This window comes from Bubalus bubalis, chromosome 20 (genome assembly GCF_019923935.1).
Source record: "Bubalus bubalis isolate 160015118507 breed Murrah chromosome 20, NDDB_SH_1, whole genome shotgun sequence".
NCBI classification, from domain to species: domain Eukaryota; kingdom Metazoa; phylum Chordata; class Mammalia; order Artiodactyla; family Bovidae; genus Bubalus; species Bubalus bubalis.
This window is the reverse complement of record NC_059176.1, coordinates 41,546,931-41,569,877: the sequence shown is the minus strand read 5'-3', so window position 1 is coordinate 41,569,877 and position 22,947 is coordinate 41,546,931. Positions and strand designations below refer to the sequence as shown.

The window sequence follows — 22,947 nt, the reverse complement described above, 5'->3', positions numbered from 1 at the left end:
TTAAATGGAAAAGAAACAAATTTAAAAAATTAAAATCATTAATAATCCTTGATGCATACACTCATCCCTGTGAATATTTTAGAATTTTTCTCTAGACTTTCTATTAATACCTACAGACATGTCCATGTACCTTGAATACATTAACATAACACATGCATGACCATTTCAGTTGGGTCTGAAATAAGGGCAGGTTGTTCACATGCCGACACCGTCCATCAACAGAAGATGCCAGCCGACAAGTGAGGCTCAGAGCAACAACAGTTAATGTCACTTCTAGAGGCGGAACCGTCACAGGAGTGACAGCTCAGCACCAGCTAAGGACCACATGAAGATGGTGGGTTAAAGAAGTCTTGGAAAAACAGGACGCAGAATTGGAGGGGTTAGAACGAGAATCAGTACACAGTGAAAGAACTTCAGGAAGATGATACTGTCAACTGATGGATCCTGCAAAGAAGTCAGGACAATGGCTGAAGAAAAGGCATCTGAGAAAAGACACTTCACCTGGTAAAATATCAGATTACGAGGAATGGGAAGACTAGGAGACAAAGCTGTGTGTGGACCTCACAGTCAGCAAACTTGGCAGGAAGAGAGGGTGACACACCAGCGGAAGCTCAGCCTGGTCCACTGAGAGATGGGGATGCGGGAAGAGACAGGAAAGGAGGGCGTGGCGGCCTGCTGACAGCATCCCCACAGGGACTGGCCCAAGCTGAGGACAGACAGGCGGAGGGCCTCCAGCCAGTAACTACGGTCAGCTTCCTACCAGGGCCTAGCACGGGACAGAAGCCTAAAGCAAGACGCATCCCGCCAAGTTGTATCTGACAGCACACAGAATACAAAAAAGAGGAAAGTCTCTCATTCTGTCTTTGCTTCAAGTCACTCATGGCAGGAGAACCAAGATTTGAGAGAAACATCACAAAAACTGATGCTGAGGGAAATTTTTATAACTAGGTATCTGATGACACAAAGGACAGATAAGCACTTGTTTCCTTAAAAGAAAGAAAGTCCTGACTTCTTCGAAATTATCTTTGACTGTGTCAATCTACACTACTGGCTGATGCCATATGTAATGAATGTCTCTGTGCTATGTGGGCAACTGCATAAGTGCTAATTTAAGACACAAAATTAAAAGCCAAATAATTCACGGTGAAGCAACCCAACCCGTGTTTTCTTAAACATCTGTGATTAAAGCAGGAATGTGGTGATTCACAGTTCTCTCCAGGTTACCCTGGGGCGGCGCCCAGTGGTGACAGGGGTGCAGGCCAGCTGTGATCTCCCAGCCCCTGTGGCATCCCCTACACTCCTCCTCGCAGCGCCCTGACTGATGCTAAATGGAGATACCCCTACGCCAAGCCCCAAAACTGGAGAGACAAGGACGGTGACTGGCCGCTTTAATTACTCCTTAAAACAGATCTAAAATTCATGAGTAATAAATTTTTTTTCAAACTTTAAACTTTTTATCTTATATCAGGTATAGCCCATTAACAAACAATGCTGTGATAGTTTCAGGTAAACAGCGAAAGGACTCAGCCATACACATATATGTATCCATTCTCCTCCAAACTCCCCTCCCACCCAGGTTGCCACATAACATTGAGCAGAGTTCCCTGTGCTATACAGGAGGTCCTTGTTGGTTATCCATTTTAAATATAACACTGTGTACATGTCCATCCCAAACTCCTTAACTATCCCTTCCCCCTGGCAACCATAAGTTCATTCTCTAAGTCTGTGAGTCTCTTTCTGTTTTGAAAGTTCATTTATATCATTTCTTTTTGATTCCATATATATGGGATGTCATAAGATATTTTTCCTTCTCTGACTTACCTCAATGAGTAATAAAATTTTTAAAAGAACGTTTATCTTCTAAGTGTACATATGACTGAAGCTTATGGCTGAAGTGTTTGGAACTTCTAACATGGTTTTCAGCTTCAAATACAAATATCAGAGGCAAAAGCTAATCAGCTTTATTACAGGAAGGGTGTGAAGAGCTGATGTGATTTGAGGAAGTAAATAACGCTTGCAAAGACTGTCATTTGACTGAATTTACAAAATGTTCGATAATTCTAATTTCTGAAATAGCTGTGACCTTCCTATAAATCATTCAGCTAAGGGTGGATGTCCCAGAGGTGGTTCAAATCCATGCACGAGAGGCAAACTCTCAGAAGTACCTGGAGAGTGACCATCAGAAATGAAGTCAAAGCACCACATCCTCCCTGCTTCCAGGCACGCTTCTTCTGTTTATTACATTAATACCCCACAAAACACCTGTATGTCTCCCAACACTCGGCATTTAACTCTGTTAGCTGAAATCACACCATAAACCATTTCTTCTCTCTCTCTTCAGAGGGTCCTTATTCTCAAATTTCTCCTCAAATTCCACTCTTCATATTTACCTTCTCAACCTCCTCTGCTCCAGTCATCAAAAGTACTCGACTCTGTTAGCCCCCGTCACTTTTGGCATTACTGTCAGGAATTTTCTTAAAATTCTGGCATCTCGCCTGAGGTGCAGGTAGCTTTACAAGAGCCATCCAGAGCAGTGTTAACACGACCAGGAGAGAACAATTAGGAATGGGCCAAACTAGCTCCCTTTATGGAGGAAAGACCCTGGCCCCGACTCCATTCCAACTGTCCCTCCTAGAGCCACACCTGGTCTCAGTGCCACTGCTCCCCTGACAACTTCTTAAACTTCCACTCCCAGCACTCCAGCCAAAGCTGCACTAGGCCCACCAACACTCTCTCTTCTGACTTCATGTCCTTGCATTATCACTCTGGCCCCAGGAACCATCATCTCCATCATCCTCTTATCTAGAACTTCAATTCTCCCCACTCGATCTCTTCTGGACCGGCTAGCCTGCTGCGCCAGGCTGCAGAGCCTGTCTGGAGAGCATCACAAAGGCCTGCCGTCCCCTGCAGTCATGGTCTCTGACCTCAGGGTCCCTCAACCTTGCCTGCAATCAATGCCCACAGTCCCAGTCACTTCCCTCTCTTTCTGTCCCTCAGCAGCAACCCTGCATCATCACCTCTCCTCGGAAGCTCACCCAATCCTTCCTCCTGACTGGTGCTTTCCATGCCCTTCCAGCCCACCTTACTCTGTGCACATTATTCAGTTCTCGCTGGGGCGGGGCTCCTTACTCTGTGCTGTGAATCCCACCCACCTGACCCCACCCCCTGCAGCAGCAGAGCCCTCTATCTCTGTCCCTGCTCCCCTCTCCCACCCCAATAATTTCAAAGGATCCCCCAGGCATAGAAAGATGCTCAACACTCTCCCATTTCTACAAAATGGCATATATTGAAAATGACAAACTTCTGTAGACTAGGTTTAATACTCACCAAGTGCTAACACAGCAGTGTGCTCAACCTTCACCATATCGTTTTCCTGTGCTGTCAGTAGATGGCTCCCCTGCTCTTTCCTGTAGACGCTGACTACTCTCATCCCTGAGCTGCTGATCAAGCCTCCAGCCATCCTGTGGGATCAAAGGGACCATCCACTGGCTCCCCAAACTGAGGCTTTCTTTCTCACATCAGCAGCTCTGATCACCCCACCCCCAACCTGGTTTCAGCTGGGACTTGGGCACCTGCTGGGATGGCAGGTGACCCTGGACGCCCACTGACTCCACTTGCTTCCAACCAATCTCCTGAAAAAGAACCAGCTTTTTCTGCTGAGGGTCCTGACTCCATCTTAACCCTAGGAATTACTAGGGGTCCCTTCACCTCAACTTCACATCACTATACTTAGGAGCTGAATAAAAGCCTGGGCTTTAGGAAGCTCCTCCTAGGTGGACAGTTAAGACTTTGCACATGGGACATGGGCTGTCCTGCTGCAGCTCAGCTGGTCTCCTCACCCCTGACTCCCTTGTTCCTCTTATTTTCTACCATCTCCAAGCCATCTCTCATCAAATCTATGGCAAACACCCATGCCACAACAGACAGCCATTTCATTCACTACATATTTTAAGTTCTGGTAAGTGTTACAACCAGGGCTTCCCTGGTGGCTCAGTGGTAGAGAACCCACCTGCCAATGAAGGAGACTTGGGTTCAATCCCTGGGTCGGGAAGATGCCCTGGAGAAGGGAATGGTAACCCACTCCAGTATTCTTGCCTGGGAAATTTCATGGACAGAGGTGCCTGATGGGCTATAGTCCATGGGGTCACAAAGAGTCGGACACAACTGAGCGACTACATAACAACACAAAGTGGTATAACCAGATTCTGAAATCTACACGACTCATCAGTGGTGAGCAAACGACACTATTACAGACCCCATTATATTTCATTATCATATATTATATACAACAATGAGTGCTCTATGGTTTATGCTCAGAGAAGAGCATCATTTTAAGAGCACGGAGTATGTGAAACTGTTCAGCCAAAAACAATGAAGAAAAGATTACTATCAGGTGGTCATAAACTGGAAAGTCAGACCCTGAACAAAGATTTAGGAAGTCTTAGGCTAACAAGGGGTTAACTGGTGGCTCAGTAAGTTAAGAATCACCTGCAGTGCAGGAGATTCAGGAGACTCGGGTTCAATCCCTGGGTTGGGAAGATCCCCTGCAGAAGGAAATGGCAACTCACTCCAGTATTCTTGCTTGGGAAATGCCACGGACAGAGGAGCCTGGCAGGCTATAGTCCAATGGGGTCACGAAAGAGTTGGACATGAATGAGTACATACACACACATACACACAAACACAGGCTTACAAATATACTGGTTTCCACTGGATAAATTCTCTATTGTCTCATTTTTTACCATCCAAACAAAGGAACTGATAATGTTTTTTTTAAAAAAAAGATCCAAAATAAATCTGAGAAAACACAGAGAAAGTTAGCTATAACTTTATATATTGTATCTTATGAAATTAAAATGAAGAAAAACCCAGCATGCTAAAACCCACAGGCACTATTGTACTTCATGACAGCACCACAAAGCAGAATTTAATAACTTCAAAAAGCAGGTATCTAGGACTTCCCTGGTGGTCCAGCGGTTAAGAATCTGCCTGCCAATGCAGGGAACACAGGTTCAATCCCAGTTTGGTAGGATCCCACTGACCTCAGGGCAACTAAGACCTTGCACCACAACCACTGAAGCCCACATGCCCCAGAGCCCGTGCTCCATCACAAGAAAAGCCACTGCAATGAAGAGCCTGGAACTGCAACTAGAGAACAGTCCTCACTCCCCACAACTAGAGAAAAGTCCATGCAGCAACAAAGACCTAGTGCAGCCAAAAACATTAAAAAAAAAACTAAAAAAGCAGTTATCAGATACCATCTGCATGTGATGTGCAAAGGAAACAATAAGTATACATCCTAAAACAGACAATGCTAATGCCTGACGAGGTCCAAGATACAAAACGACAGACAGAGAGACATGCTGAACACACTATCATCTGGAGAGTAAGTCAGGAAACAGGACAGCCCGACTCTGTCCTCTCCTACAGGACGGTCTTGGGAATGCTACTTCTTCAGCAAGGCTATCCTTGTGCCCTGCTCAAAATGCACCTAAACATGAGAAAGTGCAAGGAAAAGCATGTCTCTTCACTAGGAAGAAATCTAATTATCAGATGCTAAATCCAAGTGTTACGCAAAAACAAAATTTAGATGAAATAAAATACGGCTGCCTCAAAGCATTAGCAGGTCTTGCCAATCTCACTGTACCTCACTAACAATTTCAAGGAGGAAAACATAAACATTTGAACCATTTAAAATTACACAGTCCACTAAACATTCTGCTGTGAACACAGAACACATGGTGTGCTTGTTTTATAGGACATGTACAAAGAACCACATTTATGTGGAAGCCAAGGTTAAGACTTTAAAAATATTTAAAGTAGCAATAAGAACATGCTGAATTATATAATTTCTAAAATGTTGAAAATGAAGTCTCATGCCAAAATAGTAGGAAGATGCCAGTGATTATGAGTTATTGAAATAAGATGCAGTAACTTAAAGTATACAGTAAGAGCAAAAGGGAAAAACTAAAATATTTTAAAATCTAGTTCATGATTTTCATTTTCTAATTATAATACATCTTTCAAAATTTAATACACAATAGAGAATGGAAAAACAAAGTTAATAAATGCTTACAAAGATGGTTCCTATAATAAATGCTTACAAAAATGGAAATGACTATCAAAATATGATTTTTAAAACAACTGAAAGCTAAAATCATGTTTGGAGTACAGGTACATAGCTAGTTTCAAAGAATTTCAACTAAGTTGCTTTTTTAAAAGCAATCAAGAAAATAGTTGACTTCTTCCAGACAGCAGAGTCCCTAAAGCACTTTCAGTTTTCATCCCAAAGAAGAAAACAGAGCCACTGCTGTCATCCTGCTGCTGCTGCTGCTGCTAAGGCGCTTCAGTCGTGTCCGACTCTGTGCGGCCCCATAGACGGTAGCCCACCAGGCTCCCCCGTCCCTGGGATTCTCCAGGCCAGAACACCAAAGTGGGTTGCCATTGCCTTCTCCAATGCATGAAAGTGAAAAGTCAAAGTGAAGTCGTTCAGTCGTGTCTGACTCTTAGCAACCTCATGGACTGCAGCCTACCAGGCTCCTTCGTCCATGGGATTCTCCAGGCAAGAGTCCGGAGTGGGTGCCATTGCCTTCTCCACATCGTGCTGCAGCTATCCTCAATTATCAGAGTCCCCAGCATGTAAGTCACCTTTAGACAAGCACAGGGTGGCCCCGTACACTTCTCTGCCCTCAGCAGCACCTTCTAAATACCAAGAGCTTCCAGAGAGTCAAACCACCAAACACCTTCCAGGTGGAAAGGCCTTCCACTTTCATTTCCATCTTAAAGTCCACCAGTCACAAATTTAAGCAGAGGTGCGACAGGCAGGAAGTAGGAAGAAGGAAGCTTTCAGGCAGCAAGGCCCCAGTGGCTGGTCCTCTTGGGTGGCAGGTCACTTGCTGGGAAGCCCTGCCCCCAAGTGGCCACCAGCTATCCTGCCCAGGCAGCAGGGAGAAGGCCACGTGTTCTGTAGAGAGATCTGGGAATAGTCTCCTACCAGACTCTCTCTCTGCCCAGCCTCAGGCCCGTGTCCTGGACCAGGTGACCACATGCAGGTAGCTTCCCTGAAGGGAAGCAGCTGCCAGGCCCACAGCTGCCTCACAGAGAAGCCCTTGGGGGCTTCAGCCAATGCTGACTTCCAAGATCTGAGCCCCAGTTAATGGATATCTGCCCTGCTCACACTTGTATTTCACTGCCAGTGCAATACAGAAAAGGTTGTGTGTGATATCTATGACCTTTTCATTAACAGTAAAGTTGTATGTAAAGGTCATGGATGGCTTCCTCTGATTCTGGGGCCTACAGGACGTCCCAGTGTCCTGGCCCTGCTGTGTTCCTTCTCTGCCCTTGACCAGGTCTGTGGGCTGGGACCTGCTCTTCCAGCTGCCTGGGCCTCTCCTGTCAGGCTTCAGCCTCCTCCCAAGGCAGAACCCTCAGCCACCAACCTCTGCCCACCAGCCCCACTTCCCATCTGTCCTGTGCCTCTGTCCACCTCGGGGACAGGCTCTCAACACCTCTGAAGGTGAGAGCCAGTTCCAGGCCGATGGGGGACTCTCAGAGCAGGGGTGGTTTCCAGAAAAAACAGGCCACGTAGAGATCAGGGAGGACTGGGTCTTGTGTCCGCACCCAGACAGGCTCTGAAGAGCAAGCGCTCCTATGATCTATGAAGTTACCACTGAAGAGAAGTGGCGTTACCCTCCCACACCCACCACCAGAAAGGACACAGTGAAGAAGCACCAAGGACATCAAAGGCCTCCTCTCCGCCTGCTGTCCTCTTAGGGCCGCCCCAGCTCAGGCCAAGAGTTGGCACCTCCTATACCAGGCCCACAGTCAACAGCCCTCACTACTGACTATCGAGTGACTACAAATGTGGGCATCCCAAAGACAGCAAACAGCAGAGACAGCAAACTACACATTCTGAATCTTTCATTTCCCCTCCTAACACTCAGCAGCTTTGGTTGCATGCAACAAATTTGGGTAATTTCTTTTCCTTTTTATTCTGTTACAAATATTTTCTAATTTTCCTAGTTATGGTTTCTTAGACACATCCATCATTTAAAAGTAGACAATTTCCTTTTGATATTTGGCAAATCTAATACAGTTATGTAAAGTTTAAAAATAAAATAAAATTAAAAAAAAAAAAAAACAATAAAAGTAGACAATTTCCAAATATATGGGTTTTTTTTAAGTCTCTTTGATATTAATTTCTTATCTTGAAATGAGAAATTTTGAAATTTCAATTGAAAATGTTGCAATCTACGGGGTCACAGTAAGCAGCACACCACTTAGCAACTGAAGAACAACAACAGCAACTCTGCAATCACTCCCTGCGCTTTTTCAGTCTTTTAACTTTACTGAAGTCTTTTGCACTTCGCTGGTGGCTCAGATGGTAAAGGGTCTGCCCACAATGCAGGAGACCTGGGTTCGATCCCTGGGTCGGAAAGATCCTCTGGAGAAGGAAATGGCAACCCACTCCAGTATTCTTGCCTGAAAAACCCCATGGACAGAGGAGACTTGTGGGCTACAGTCCATGGGGTTGCAAAGAATCAGACATGACTGAGTGACTAACATTCACAATTTTACTGAGGCTTTCAATGGCTAAGTCAAAGATCTCTCTTGGTAGATGTCACATTGCCCTTGAAAATATGTGGGGTATTTTCAAATAGCTTTTGATATGATTTCTAACCTAATTCCACAGTGATAAGAGAACAGATTCTGTATGATTTCAATACCTTTAGACCATGAAATTTTGGCACCTAGATTTATGTCCAGTTTCTCCTGGTTTATAGTCTATGGGAACTTGAACAGAATTTATATCCTACTGTTGCATGAAAATCATATAAACCCTAATTACACTGAATTGGTTCATAGTGCTTTTCAGGTCTACTATAACCTTCTACTTTTCTGTCTACTCATTTTATTAATTTTTGAGAGTTTGATATTGAAACTTCAATTAAATATCTTATCTACTTAAAAAATAATTGTTATAGTAGAACTATATGTAACCTTGTTCTGTATTTTCCAAGTCTCCTGTAAATGGGTTATCATACTTTCATAATTTAAAAAATAAAAAACAGAAAAAACTGTCACATAATAACCAGGTAACCAATTTCTACATATCCTTGAAATTACAGTGTGTGTGCACACAGACACAGGTATACTATGTTATTATTTTTTTTCAGAGATTATTTATTCTGTTCAGCGACAAATATGGAAATCAAATGACTCAGTTCCTTGAGTTAAAAGTAATAAAACAAGATCCTTTCTAAAAACCTGAAACAGATCCATTTCAGGTCAATCAGTTCAGTCACTCAGTCATGTCCAACTCTTTGCGACTCCATGGACAGCAGCACGCCAGGTTTCCCTGTCCATCACCAATTCCTAGAGCTTGCTCAAACTCATGTCCATCAAGTCATCTCAATGCCATCCAGCCATCTCATCTTCTGTCATCCCCTTCTCCTCCTGCCTTCAATCTTTCCCACCATCAGGGTCTTTTCTAACGAGTCAGTTCTTCACTTCAGGTGGCCAAAGGACTGGAAATTCACCTTCAGCATCAGTCCTTCCAATGAATATTCAGGACTGATTTCCTTTAGGACGGACTGGTTGGATCTCCTTGCAGACCAAGAGACTCTTGAGAGTCTTGGACTCTCTTGGACTCTTCTCCAACACCACAGTTCAAAAGCATCAATTTTTCGGTGCTCAGCTTTCTTTATGGTCCAACTCTCACATCCATACATGACTACTGGAAAAACCATAGCTTTGACTAGATGAACCTTTATCAGCAAAGTAATGTCTCTGCTTTTTAATATGCTTTCTAGGTTTATCATAGCTTTTCTTCCATTTTAGGTAAAAAAGTATTATTTCCAAAAATCTACTCATTTAGCAGACATGAAAATAATCTTTTTATTTCTTTTTTTTTAATTTTATTTTATTTTTAAATTTTACATAATTGTATTAGTTTTGGGGAGGGAGGAGGGTTCAGGATGGGCAACACATGTATACCTGTGGCGGATTCATTTTGATATTTGGCAAAACTAATCTTTTTATTTCTATAATTTTTTCAACCTCTTTTGCCCTGCCTGCCTGTCATCCCATTGTCCTCGGCTAATGTCACTAGCAACCCCCAAACGCTCCCCTCCCTACCCTACCCGCCACTGTAAGTATAGAACCTGGAGGCTGAGTTCACTGCCCTGGGCCCTCTCATAGCCTGGAGGAGGTGCTGTCAAGAAGATGGTACAACTGTCAGCGTCCATGACATGGCTCTTTGTTCTGTGACTATACAAAATAATTACACTATTTCTCTTCTTGATAAAAAGTAAAAAAGACAAATTCTGGTTCCCACTCCTTAAGTGACCCTCTCTGACCACAGGCAGGTCCTTTCCCCTCCTTCACACACCTGCAAGTCATTCACTCCTTTCTGGAAACTGTCCTCCTCAGCTAACACCCATCTACAAATGTCCTCTCCTCGCTCACCTTCTGTGCCCCACCTTTGACCTGGCCATGCTCTCTGGTTCACACTTTAGCTCTCTTAGTTCCCAGAAGCATCCTCATAACAGAATCCTTTTCCCCCAATGAAATGGAGCCTGTTCTCCTGCCCTCCTGAAGTAGAATAGGTGAACATGGAGCTCCAGGCTGGCGGGGAGGGTAGGGCTCTGCAGAGCTCCAAGCTCAGAACAACCTGCGGTCCCTTACAGGGCCCTGGCAGCTCCCAGCTCATCCCCATACCCTAGCTCCCTCAACCTGGGGACACCCCCCACCTTCCCCCTTACAAAGTCAGATGCCTCCTTCAGGTCCAGTTCCAGGTCAGTTCTTGGTGATTCTCTTCTGCACCAGGCAGGGATGAGCATGGCCTCTACTACTGTCTGTGGTGGAGTGATGTTGTTGACATTTCTGCCTTTTCTATTAAATCAAGACCATTTAAAGGCAGACGAGATGGTGGTGGTGGTAATGGTGTGTGTGTGGTGTGTATGGTGTGTGTGTGTGTGTGTGAGAAAGAGAGAGAGAGAGAAAGAGAAAGGTGTGGGGGAGAGGGATTCCAGATGAACCGAACACAAGGCTCAGGAGTGTTCTGCAGTGGGCTACTGCCTTGCTCTGCATGAATAGAAGTGAGTCTATGGGGCGGGCAGTGACTAGAGAGCTTGAGGGGAAAGTGGCCACGGGCCTCCAGTCCTGCCCACAAAAGGAACTGGAGCCCTTGAGGGAGATGGTCAGGCAAAATCCAGGAGCAGCTTTCCTGAGACTGAAATACAAACTAATGCAGAAAACTAAACTAAAGGCTTCTCCACGATTCCCAGGTGGCACTAGTGGTAAAGAACCCGCCTGTCAAAGCACAAAACAGAACAGACAAGATTTCAATCCCTGGGTCGGGACGATCCCCTGGAAGAGGGCATGGCAACCCACAGTATTCTTGCCTGGAAAATCCCATGGACAGAGGAGCCTGGCGGGCTCCAGTCCATGGCGATGTGGAAAGTTGGACATGAATGAAGCGACTTAGCATGCACATGGTCAACTCACAAGTTGGGAATTTCTCACTGGCCAATTTCTCTGAGTCTCTGGCTTCTACCCAGTTTGCTCAAATATATACACTGTGTTCCGCTTCCCTCCATCCAAAGGTTTCTCATTCAGTGCTTGTAAATTGTATTTTTTATATTTTTTCCTTAAGACCTAAATTTCTAAAAGGACCCTGTTTTCTCCTCAGTTCTGACAAATAAAATCCTGCCTAAAACTGGAGCCAACAAACTTTGTAACTAGCAGTTGTTAGTGAAAAGAAACTCTGAAGAGATCAGAGATACCAGCAAAGGTCCAAGATGGAGACAAAATTCTGAGTTCCAAAAGCAATCCAAAAAGCCTGCTGGATAAAGACAGGCTGACAATGTTACAAGAACAAGAGTGATTGGAGCCACTGTGTTTATTAACCATTTACAAAGTCCTTGTAAGACTGTCTGTAAGAGTCCCTTAGAAACATCTGGACATTCATAGTTTAATGGAGAAGTGACCATTACAGACAATGCAGCTCCCACTAACTGGCTGTCAACTGACAGCTGCATTCAGACTGGTCTATGGAAGTCATGAAATCACATCGGCAACCTGATTCTTTTTTTTTATTTCAATATTCAATTGGCTGTACTGGGTCTTAGTTATAGCATGGGGATCTTTAGCTGGGGCATGTGGGATCTAGTTCCCTAATCAGAGATTGAACCTGATTGAATCAGAGGGTCCCCTGCATTGGGGGCACAGAGTCTCAGCCACTGGACCACCAGGGAAGTTCCAACAGCCAGACCCTTCTGTTCCTCAAGCTGAATCCTGTGACTCTGGGAAACTGCTTTGGGTGGTGATTCTGGTGGATCTCTGTACCCTCCAGCCACGTTCCTTCCACAGAGGCCGGGACTGGCCACAGCACATAGGCATCCAGCGATGCGGCCACTCAGGGAGCCCAGACTGGTGAGGACAGACTATTTCTGCTTGAGCACAGAACCTGAGGTTGGTTGTGAGGAAACACGGAACAGACCCCGGATGAGGATCTGTTCAAACCGCCAATAAGAGATACGACACCCAGAAATGATGCATGCTTGGATGGGAGATGTGGACTGGACAGAACTGCCCTGACAGTGCTGACTTCCTGCCTTGGTTCTATGGGCTGCATCGTGATTAGGCAGAGAAAGGCCTAGTGTGAGGGAACTAAACCCAAAAGAATTTAGAGGCCATGGGATATCGTATCTACAGCTTGCTCTCAAGCGTTCAGCAAAAGACTAGTGACAAGGCACGTACTCACACACACACACATACACATCTCTATGCAGAGAGCGGAGCAGTGGAGCAAACACTATGAAATGTTATCAGTTGGTAAATTTGGGAGATTTGTTATGGCCATTCTCTGTACTGTTCTTATAATTTTTCTTCAAGTTTAAAAATATTTCAAAATGACGTTTAAAAATTCTTCCTATTGTTTATTCTAGTATTTTTTTTGATCTCTCCTTTCCTTACATCTGACAAAGCCCAACAGTCAAGACCCCCAGACACGCCTGCAGACAAACAGAGTGAGGTCTGTGAACTTGCTGCAGCCACAAGGAACCCCAAACATCTCTATGGCAGGGGAGGGGGAGAGCAGCAGGGTGGGAGGTGGCCGGGGTTAAGGGCTCCCAGAGCACCTGGGGAGGGATAGGGCAAGAGTGGGTCACTGCATGGTTCTGGCAAAGACCAGTCAGAATTTATAAACCAGAGGGAGGCTGGATTGGTAGTTTATTTTCAGAGCTCAGGAGAGTCTGAGGAGTGACTGTCAGACTGCTTGGTCTCTGGCCTTACCTGTATGGATGTTTGGGTCTGTATGGACAGGTGTTAAGAGCCGAAACACGGTCTGTGGTGGCCACCATGGCGTGGTCGAGCACAGTTTATGTTTCGCAAGTTGTGGTTTCCATGTTCATTCACAGTGCCTCCTTCTGGCCCACCTGTCAGCCAGGCCATTAATCCACCTAATGAAATCTCTTCCTTTGTTCAATAAATATTTGCCCTGAACTCCACTAAGTCCTTAACATTATGCCAGGCATTATGAAGCTCTCTAGTTTAATGACACATTATCCATCTTTGAAACCAGTGAGGCAATGAGTAGAGATAAACGATGATACGAGATCCTTGCGAGGTTGCACTGTGAAAACAGAGACTTGATGGAATGAGGGAGAACCTGGGGAATACTTTGTTCTGGATAGAGCAGTCAGTCCCAAGTACCACATCAGGAACAAAATCCTCTTGTATTTTAACCATGTGGTTATGTAATTTTTTCTAAAAACATATATACTTTACTGTCTTCAACTGAACATAATTTGATGACATGCTAAGCAAATTTTAGTGGTGCAAATCTAAATCATGCAACATAAAATATTAATGGTCCCACTTCAAACACAAATCTGAAATTACATAAATGCTGTAAATTAAGAATAAGTTTCAAGAATTGCATAACTTGACTGAAATGTAACCAAACCACTCTATCTGGAAAACAGAAATAAGCCACCTTATTTTGTGACTGCTCTGGGACAATGGGTTCATGACTATATTGTTGTTGTTGCTCAGTCATGTCTGACTCTTTGCAACCCCATGAATTGCAGCACACCAGGCTTCCCTGTCCTTCACCAACTCCCAGGGCTTGCTCAAACTCATGTCCATTGAGTTGGTGATGCCATCTAGCCATTTCATCCTCTGTCATCCCCTTCACCTCCTGCCTTCAATCTTTCCCAGCATCAGGGTCTTTTCAAATGAGTCAGCTCTTCGCATCAGGTGGCCAAAGGACTGGAGCTTCAGCATCAATCCTTCTAATAAATGTTCAGGATTGAGTTCCTTCAGGATTGACTGGTTTGACCTCCTTGCAGTCCAAGGGACTCTCAAGAGCCTTCTCCAACACCACAGTTCAAAAGCATCAATTCTTTGGCAGTCAGCTTTCTTTATGGTCCAACTCTCACATCCATACATGACTACTGGAAAAACCATAGCTTTGACTAGATGGACCCGTGTTGGCAAAGTAATGTCTCTTCTTTTTAATATGCTGTCTAGGTTTGTCATAGCTTTTTTACCAAGGAGCAAGTGTCTTTTAATTTCATGGCTGCAGTCACCATCTGCAGAGATTTTGGAGCCCAAGAAAATAAAGTCTGTCACTGTTTCCATTGTTTCCCCATCTATTTGCCATGAAGTGATGAGACCGGATGCCATGATCTTAGGTTTTTAAATGTTGAGTTTTAGACCAGCTTTTTCACTCTCTTCTTTCACTTTCATCAAGAGTCTCTTTAATTCCTCCTCACTTTTTGTCATAAGGGTGGTGTCACTACATATCTGAGGTTATTCATATTTCTCCTGGTCTTGATTCCAGCTTGAGCTTCACCCATTCTCACATTTTGCATGATGTACTCTGCATATAAGTTAAATAAGCAGGGTGATAATATAGAGCCTTGACATACTCCTTTCTCAATTTAGAACCAGTTCCTTGTTCCACATCTGGTTCTAACTATTTCTTCTTGATCTGCATATAGGTTTCTCAGGAGGCAAGCAAGGCAGTCTGGTATTTGCATCTCTTTAAGAATTCTCCACAGTTTGTTGTGATCCACACAGTCAAAAGGTTTAGCGTAGTCAATGAAGCAGATGCATTTCTGGAACTCTCTTGCTTTTTCTATGACCCAACGATGTTGGCAATTTGATCTCTGGTTCCTCTGCCTTTTCTAAAACCAGCTTGAACATCTGGAAGTTCTTGGTTCACGTACTGTTGAAGCTTAGCTTGGTGAATTTTGAGCATTACTTTGCTAGCATGTGAGATAAGTGCAACTGTGTGGTAGTTTGAACATTCTTTGGCATTGCCGTTCTTTGGGATTGTAATGAAAACTGACCTTTTCCAGTCCTGTGGCCACTGCTGAGTTTTCCAAATTTGCTGGCATTTTGAGTGCAGCACTTTCACAGCATCATCTTTTAGGATTTCAAATAGCTCAGCTGGAATTCCATCGCCTCCACTAGCTTTGTCCATAGTGATGCTTCCTAAGGCCCAACTGACTTTGCACTCCAGGATGTCAGGCTCTAGGTGAGTGATCACACCATATTGGTTATCTGGGTTATAAAGATCTTTTTTGTACAGCTTTTCTGTGTATTCTTGCCACCTCTTCTTAGTATCTTCTGCTTTTGTTAGGTCCATACTGTCTGTCCTTTATTGTGCCCATCTTTGCATGAAATGTTCCCTTGGTATCTAATTTTCTTAAAGAGATCTCTAGTCTTTCTCATTCTTTTGTTTTCCTCTATTTCTTTGCACCGATTCACTTAGGAAGGCTTTCTTATCTCCCTTGCTATTCTTTGGAATTCTGCATTCAGATGGGTGTATCTTTCCTTTTCTCCTTTGCCTTTCGTGTTTCTTCTTTTCTCAGCTACTTGTAAGGCCTCCTCAGACAGCCAGTTTGCCTTTTGCAATTTTCTTGGGGATGGTTTTGATCACCACCTCCTGTACAATGTCACGAACTGTATAGGTCTTGATTATGCTCCTCCTGGGACATCATACTGATGCTGGGCACACACACCTTTCACAGAACACCAGATCCATCGTAACTTAACCCCTTCAGATTTGGCTTTAATTAAGCATTAACTATCTGGTCTGTACAGTGGTGAGCTCCAGACCTGCAAGGGTATGTAAGTGGACCTTGCCAGTTACTGACACAATACCCACTTCCTCCTTCTTCCTCACCAGCAGAACCTTACTTTATCCCCTGTAGCCCTGTGCTACCAACACTTCCCACTTCTTATCCTTCCTCAGAACTGGGGAGGACAACATGACACAGTTGCTGCCAAAGAGATATAGGAGGACATCCCTAAGAGAACATGATCTCCTCTGAAATAACTGGACAAGGCTTCCTGGGGACAAAGTCTCCCCTTTAGGCTGGCTCGTGATTCTCACTGGAAACACAAGATATGAGGGCAGTCCTGCAGCAGCCATGCGGAGGCCACAGGAGACAGGCCTGAGGACGCAGGCCTACAGACTGAGGGGGCCTGCACAGGTGGAGAGAGCTGGGTCTCATCACAGCAGAGGGCTGCTGGGCCCATGACTGCCTACCCTAGAAGCCTACTGAGAAAAATCCTTGGCAGCTGATTTTATTACTATTATAAATAACATTAATAAATTACTGTAATTCAATCACCCAACTCTTACATACATATAGCTATTGTTTGTTTATGATTTTTTTTTTTTTTGCACTTCTTTGGTCAAAGAGCCCAAGCTAAGCAAATCAATACACATCATTCGCCAAATCCTGGTCCAGGAAAAGGCCTGATGAGAAAAATGGGAAGGGGTAAAGGGAGCTCCAGGGGAGGGTTTCCATGCTTGTAGGAGAGACTCCCCTCCTTCCAGACCTCATCCATGTGGATGTGAGGCCTGTGCCACACTCATCATGTGACAATCCTACTGATGAAGTCCACTGGATTCAGTGAGTTCTGAAGATCACCCCACTAGATTCTGCACCTCTAGGAATGTGACCTGATAAACATCCTGAAAGTTCAGGCCACTCTGAGTCAGTGTTTAACATGCAATCAGGAACATTTTCACTGCCTCAAAATGTGAAGGGCATGGCAATTTTGAGAACAGAAGCTGCCATAATCATCTCTTCCACCATCATCACCACCACCATCTGTACCACTACCATCACCTCCATCACAGTTACTAACACCACCATTATTACCACCATCATGTCCATCACCTCTACCACCATCACACCTCCATTGCACTGCCACAACGATCGCACCACCACCACACATCCCCATCACCACCTCCATCACCACACCAGTACCGTCTACACCACTGCCACCTCCACTATCCCTACCAACTCCATCTCCACCACCACCTCCACTATCACTACCATCACCACCACACCATGACCATCACCACCGTTACCATCACCTCTGCCACCACCACCACCATCACTTTCACCTCCACTATCACCAATACTACTCCACCATCTTAATCACCATGACCCTCACCACCACCTCCGCCTCCAACACTTACCTCCTCTACCTCCATCAGTACCGCCACATCTACTTTGGTTATTCAAACAAAATGTTCCCCTTATTGCTTCATGCTCAGGCATATCCCCCATAACAGGAGCCAATATATGAAGCTGCTTCCTTTTCCTGTATGTCACACGAGTGCCATTATTTTCCATGTCCTTTTGCTCCTCAGCCTCACCACTTTAACATTTAGTGGTCTCTCAGCTTTCCTCTACTCAGCTACCATAGCTATTGAAGCAAAGAGTTAACCAACACAATCAACCAACAAACACTGAATGAGCACAGACCTGTCACGCTCAGCATCTGGGGAATACAAAAGACATGCTCCCTGCCTTTGAGAAGCTGAGGCACATCATCAGTGGGGAGTAGACCATGCACTGAGAGGCGAGAATGCAGTGAGGAGATGTGCAGATGGCCTAGGATCAGCATCCCCAACTACACAGAGATACCCAAAGAGAAGAGAAAGATGCCACGTCATTAGAGCTCAGGGTGAGAGGAGCGGAGAGGACCCACGAGGCTCACTGCTGTTCCTTCTAAACTCTCCTCGGATGAGGCAGGTGTGGGGGTCAGCAGGGAACAGGGAGCAGCAGACTCCTCCCACCAAACCAGGAAGCAGGGTTAGCTGGTGTTCAGTGTCCCGTGCATCTTCTCCCTCCACAGACTCTGCACCTTAACTGCCAGCTTGTCACTCATCTGTCAGGCACCAGTAAAGCAAACCTGACATACGGCCAAGGTCAAAGGGACATTTAGTTTTAAATCAGGCTTCAGCATGCTGCACATCTCACAGGAGGAGGTCGTGGGGAAGGGAAGAAGGAGAAAATTTCGTCACTGAAATTCCCACAGGGGTATACAGATCCTCCAAGAACCTACACAGATGCCCCTTTACCAGGAGAAAATGTTTCTTTTCAAATGTGAAAACTGCTGATCATTACAAAACCACAGAACTATTATTCATGCAGCAGTGAAATGTGACTTATTGGCTCCAAAATGTAACACTCCAAATAATATCTTCACATATAAATACTCCTGGAAGGGCTTGAAACATGTATCATTTTGCCTAAGGGTTCTCAGTGATGACTAAATCCTTCTTTCACTCAAGGCTAAGTGAACAGAGACATAAGTTTTTAATTAGTTCACTGTTTCCATTTATTGTGCAGAGTTTTTGTAGTATTTCTCTGTTGGAAGAAAGAGAAATTAGCAATCAAGGTTTACACCCACAAAGTAGGAAATAAATTCCTTAAGTTCACGTTCAGAACAGCTTCCCAAAAGGAAGGAGTTCCACCCAGCTGGCTCCTATTTTAGAGGGGAGGAATAATTAAGAAAAGCCATCAAATTCCAAGCAGTCTGTTGAATTTTTAAAGTATCACTTAAGATTCTTTGACAATACACTTCAGGATCTGAGAGGGAGGAAGGGACAGAAGTGAAAATGCAACTTGATGGCTCTAAAGTTGATGCAAGGACACTACAGTGACATGGAAGAGCTAAGATCAGAAACACCATTAGCTAGATCTCAAGACTTCTCTTCTTCATATGGATCATCAATACATCACTCCATCACCCCAAGGGAGAAAAGGAACTTGTCACGTCGTTTATATAGCATTTTACACATGAAAGTGTTGAAGAATGGCTCAGGTTTTCTAGGTGTAACACATCTTCATAACAGACTCGTCCATTCCAGGCCTCGCCTGAGAAAACTGTACCAACATTCCTGGGAGCTGTCTGAGGACCTCGGCAGACTGGATGGATTCCAGTCCCCTCAGGAAAATGGGATGTCAATCTATGATGCTGCAGGGTTTACCAAATGAACTGGAAAGACCATCTCATTAAATCCCCACAGAGAAAGCTGAAACAATCACCTCTCCCCAGGGGTGAAACGGCATCTCTCTGATGCCAGAACCAAAGCCAATGGTCTCAGCTGGAACATGAGGCCTCTCAGCCAGAAATCAGGACCTTGACACCATGGCAAGTGGACCTGCTGCTCCACTTGCCAAGTTCTTCCAAAATCAATAAAGATTGCATTTTTTTCTCAGGCAAAGTTAAAAGCAAAGTGTAAAAATACTACACGTTCCTCTGCTGGTCACACAAATTTGATATATATCCACATGAATGAAGTTTTAGCTCATGACCATGAACTTAGACCATGAACTAAGTTTTAGTCTTTCAATTTTAAGGCTCTCTGTTTACTATGGCGGCTGACAAAGGAAGCCATAGATTAATAAAAATTTTTACAATTTAAAAATTAGCATACAGTATGACAAATTTTCCAGTCTGCTTGAACTAGAAGAACATCTCTAAAGAGAGTCCTGCAATGGCTGAGCTATATCCTGACAAGAGTGAGGGTGTGTGCTCTTGTCCCACTGGAAGTCATCGTGGACCCTTTCCCAGGGAGCATCTACCTGTTAAGACTTTGTGGCAAAGGTTTTAAAATCTGGTTCTCCACAATTATATGGTAGAGCCAACTGCATTAGAGAATCAAATCTAAATACTTTTTGCCTCCCATGAAATCCTTTTCTAAACTGTTTTTTAAAAGGGTAACACTCCTTTAAAAAAAAAAAAAAAAAGAAAATTTGAAAGTGGGGGGATAAAGTCCTTTTTCAGCCCCAGGCCAAAGAAACTCCATGTCCTAATATCTTCTGGATACTACAGTATTATCTGGCTGCAGCTTGTGGTAGAAAGTGGGAATAGCCAAGCTGGGAGAGTGTTCTTTCTATTATTTTATTGTTCAGAAAATCATCAGTTCATTGCTTTGCTAAAAATGTTACATTATGTTCATTTTAAAAATTTCTGACAATCTAAAAATGTTAAACAACAAAATACAAAATTGCTGCCCCACCAACCATAACTGCAAAAACCTGAGACAGAAAATCAAATTGCAAAAAATGCAAACTGATTGTGGTAATTACATTTCATTAATACATTCCCATCGCTGACAAGCAGATGAACTGTCAGAACGTGGCCTTTCAATGCATTCTGCAGAAAGTAGAACTCCAAAGTCAGAGCCAGGACAGTGTGTGCGGCCAAGTACATCCCATACCAGTACCCACAGCTCCTCCCCAGAATCCACTTTCCTGAACTCAGCTGTAGCTCTCCTTGAACCTCAATGTCAGAATCTTTCCCCACAGAGATGTTAAAACGTTTCACCTTTGAGATAAAGTCAAAAAGAAAGATCATCACAAAGAAATAAACTAAGTCTGCACCTGGCCAGTGCTATTTTTCCCATGCTTGGACTGTAAACTATCTTCAGCCAAATCAGCTCTTTCATACACAGAATGAGACAGGAAATCTACCATCAATAATTTGTAATCATGATCATGACAATAAAAAGATAACTCTATTAACCAACTTTTCCTCACAGATGAAATAATCTATTATTTGAGAAACTGAAGTTAACCTTATAAGAAGTTAAGCTTTTCTCCTGTCACATTCCAGAAAAATTTTAACATCTTCCCCAACCACAAAGAATTGTTTAAGCAAGTAAGCATACTTTATGACATGCCAAATTAATCAGTTAGCTGATTATGCTTCAGTAATGATAATAATGATAACATTTTACATCATATAAAATAATGTGACGGAATTTCAACTCTCATTTGTATATTATTCTCAAATTTGAATTAAGAAATAATTAAAATTTGTTTCTCAGTTCGCTTTATTTTAGACAGACTTCTATTTTCCTCTGTCACTCTGGTAGATCTACTCAGCAAGAATTTACCATCTTTTTACCTTTTTCAGTTATTGTTTGAACATCTTCTGATAGGTCACATTTTACTTTCTTAAGACTGACATGGTCAAGTGTACTTTTAAGTAAAATAGTTGGGTAAAATTATTTTAATGAAGATGTTGGAAAATGAAGAAAAAAAACCCAAAACATCCACTATTACTAAAACTTTTCATCAATTATAGGTAAAAGATGTTCCAGTTCTATCCTCAAAAAAGACAGGCTTTACTTCTATACTTTCTAACTGCTTTTTGAAACAATAATGGTCAGTGGTATTTTCATAATTCTGAATTTCTCAGAGCTCAAAAAGGGGAGAAATTAACATATCTAGTCTAAGCATCCCAAACATCCATTAATTTGCCAATGAATCCTACAGCACATACATATGAAAAAAAATCTCACAGCTGGTTTTCTCATAGAGAAAACCCTAGTGTTTCCTTTACGGCATTAAGCAGCTCTTCTAGACCAGGACAACACAATTAACAGGAAAAGACAATGGGGCCTGAACATGGCGGTGTTCTCTAAAGACATCACAAATTTACCATATGCCTTGTGAAAACCTGTTACCTTGCCTGGTGAAAAAAGACCACTAATGTTAACCACCAAGAATGAAAAGAAAACACCACCATTAACTGAACCAGGATCTGTCCTAATATAATAATAGGAGTACACCTCTATTTTCCAGAACTACCAGGAAGTTGGGTGTTTGGGGTTCATCAAATACTTAGGTCTGTACCTACATTAACATGTGGATTTGTGATTTTCCAAGAAATGTACTTCATCCACTGACCTTAACTCAGTTTTTATTGTAGAGTTCAGGAAACACATCTTTATCTTGGTCTGTGAACCAGAATCATCATTATGAACCACTTATCATAAATGTATCTATGGGTACTGGTTAAGAAAGTTACACCGCTTGGTAATCTGTTAGGTAAACCAGTTTTTACTGAAAAATGCTTAACACAAAATAAGCCTGTTGCCTTTTAATGAAATTTTTTAAAATTCAATTTTTTCATATGCTTTGAAAAGGAAGAAAAGTCTTAAACCATCCACTCACAGTGAGTTCACAGAAATCGATGCTATCGAGGCTCTTGCTCCTGTGCAGTCTCCCTTTAATTCGTCTTAAAGAAGGCTTTCCTTGGCTGACACTAGAAGTAGCACCACTGGGGTTTTCAGAGGACGGCGTTACCCTGCAAGAAGAGGAAAGCACTTAAGACGCCAGGCTCGCAGATGAGCACATTTCTCAGTACAAGGTAGACATTTACTCGAGAACAGCTGGGGAAAAGCCATCCTTTTCCAGCTAGAGAGCTAAGAACCACAGTGGAGCTGCCTTCTATCAGGCACCTTTCTAGGTATTTCTCAGCAGCTTGTGAGTTTAGAGATCTCTAGCGACAGTTCAAATATTACAACATAGGATCCACTGAGAGTCAGTTCTGTGACCATCAGAGAAGCAATCAAGACTGGACTGAAGTTTCCTAGGTGACTGAGAAGTGCTGTTCCCTGGGGTAGTTATTCATCAAGTGCTCAGCTGGGCGCCTGGCACACCAGTGCACCAGCCATCATGTGCACCAACACAGACACTGTTCAGGAGGCTTTTGTTAAGTATGAAAATAGCCTTTAAAAATCTAACCATGACAGCCGACACTTAATTCAGTATTACTATGGAACTAAGAAAATACAGATGAGAAGAAACGGCACATGAACTAAGCCATCTACAC

General features: G+C 43.5%; 1 protein-coding gene across 5 annotated transcripts in view; it reads right to left on the bottom strand.

Moving 5' to 3' along the window:
• The window catches only part of TJP1 (tight junction protein 1), a 260,114-nt gene that overhangs the window by 225,826 nt on the left and 11,341 nt on the right, over nucleotides 1–22,947 (bottom strand). For all 5 annotated transcript variants that reach the window (XM_025271181.3, XM_025271182.3, XM_025271183.3 and 2 more), the window contains exon 2: nucleotides 22,287–22,419. In XM_025271181.3, coding sequence (XP_025126966.1) covers nucleotides 22,287–22,419 — 133 coding nt within the window. The remainder of the gene's footprint in view (nucleotides 1–22,286; nucleotides 22,420–22,947) is intronic.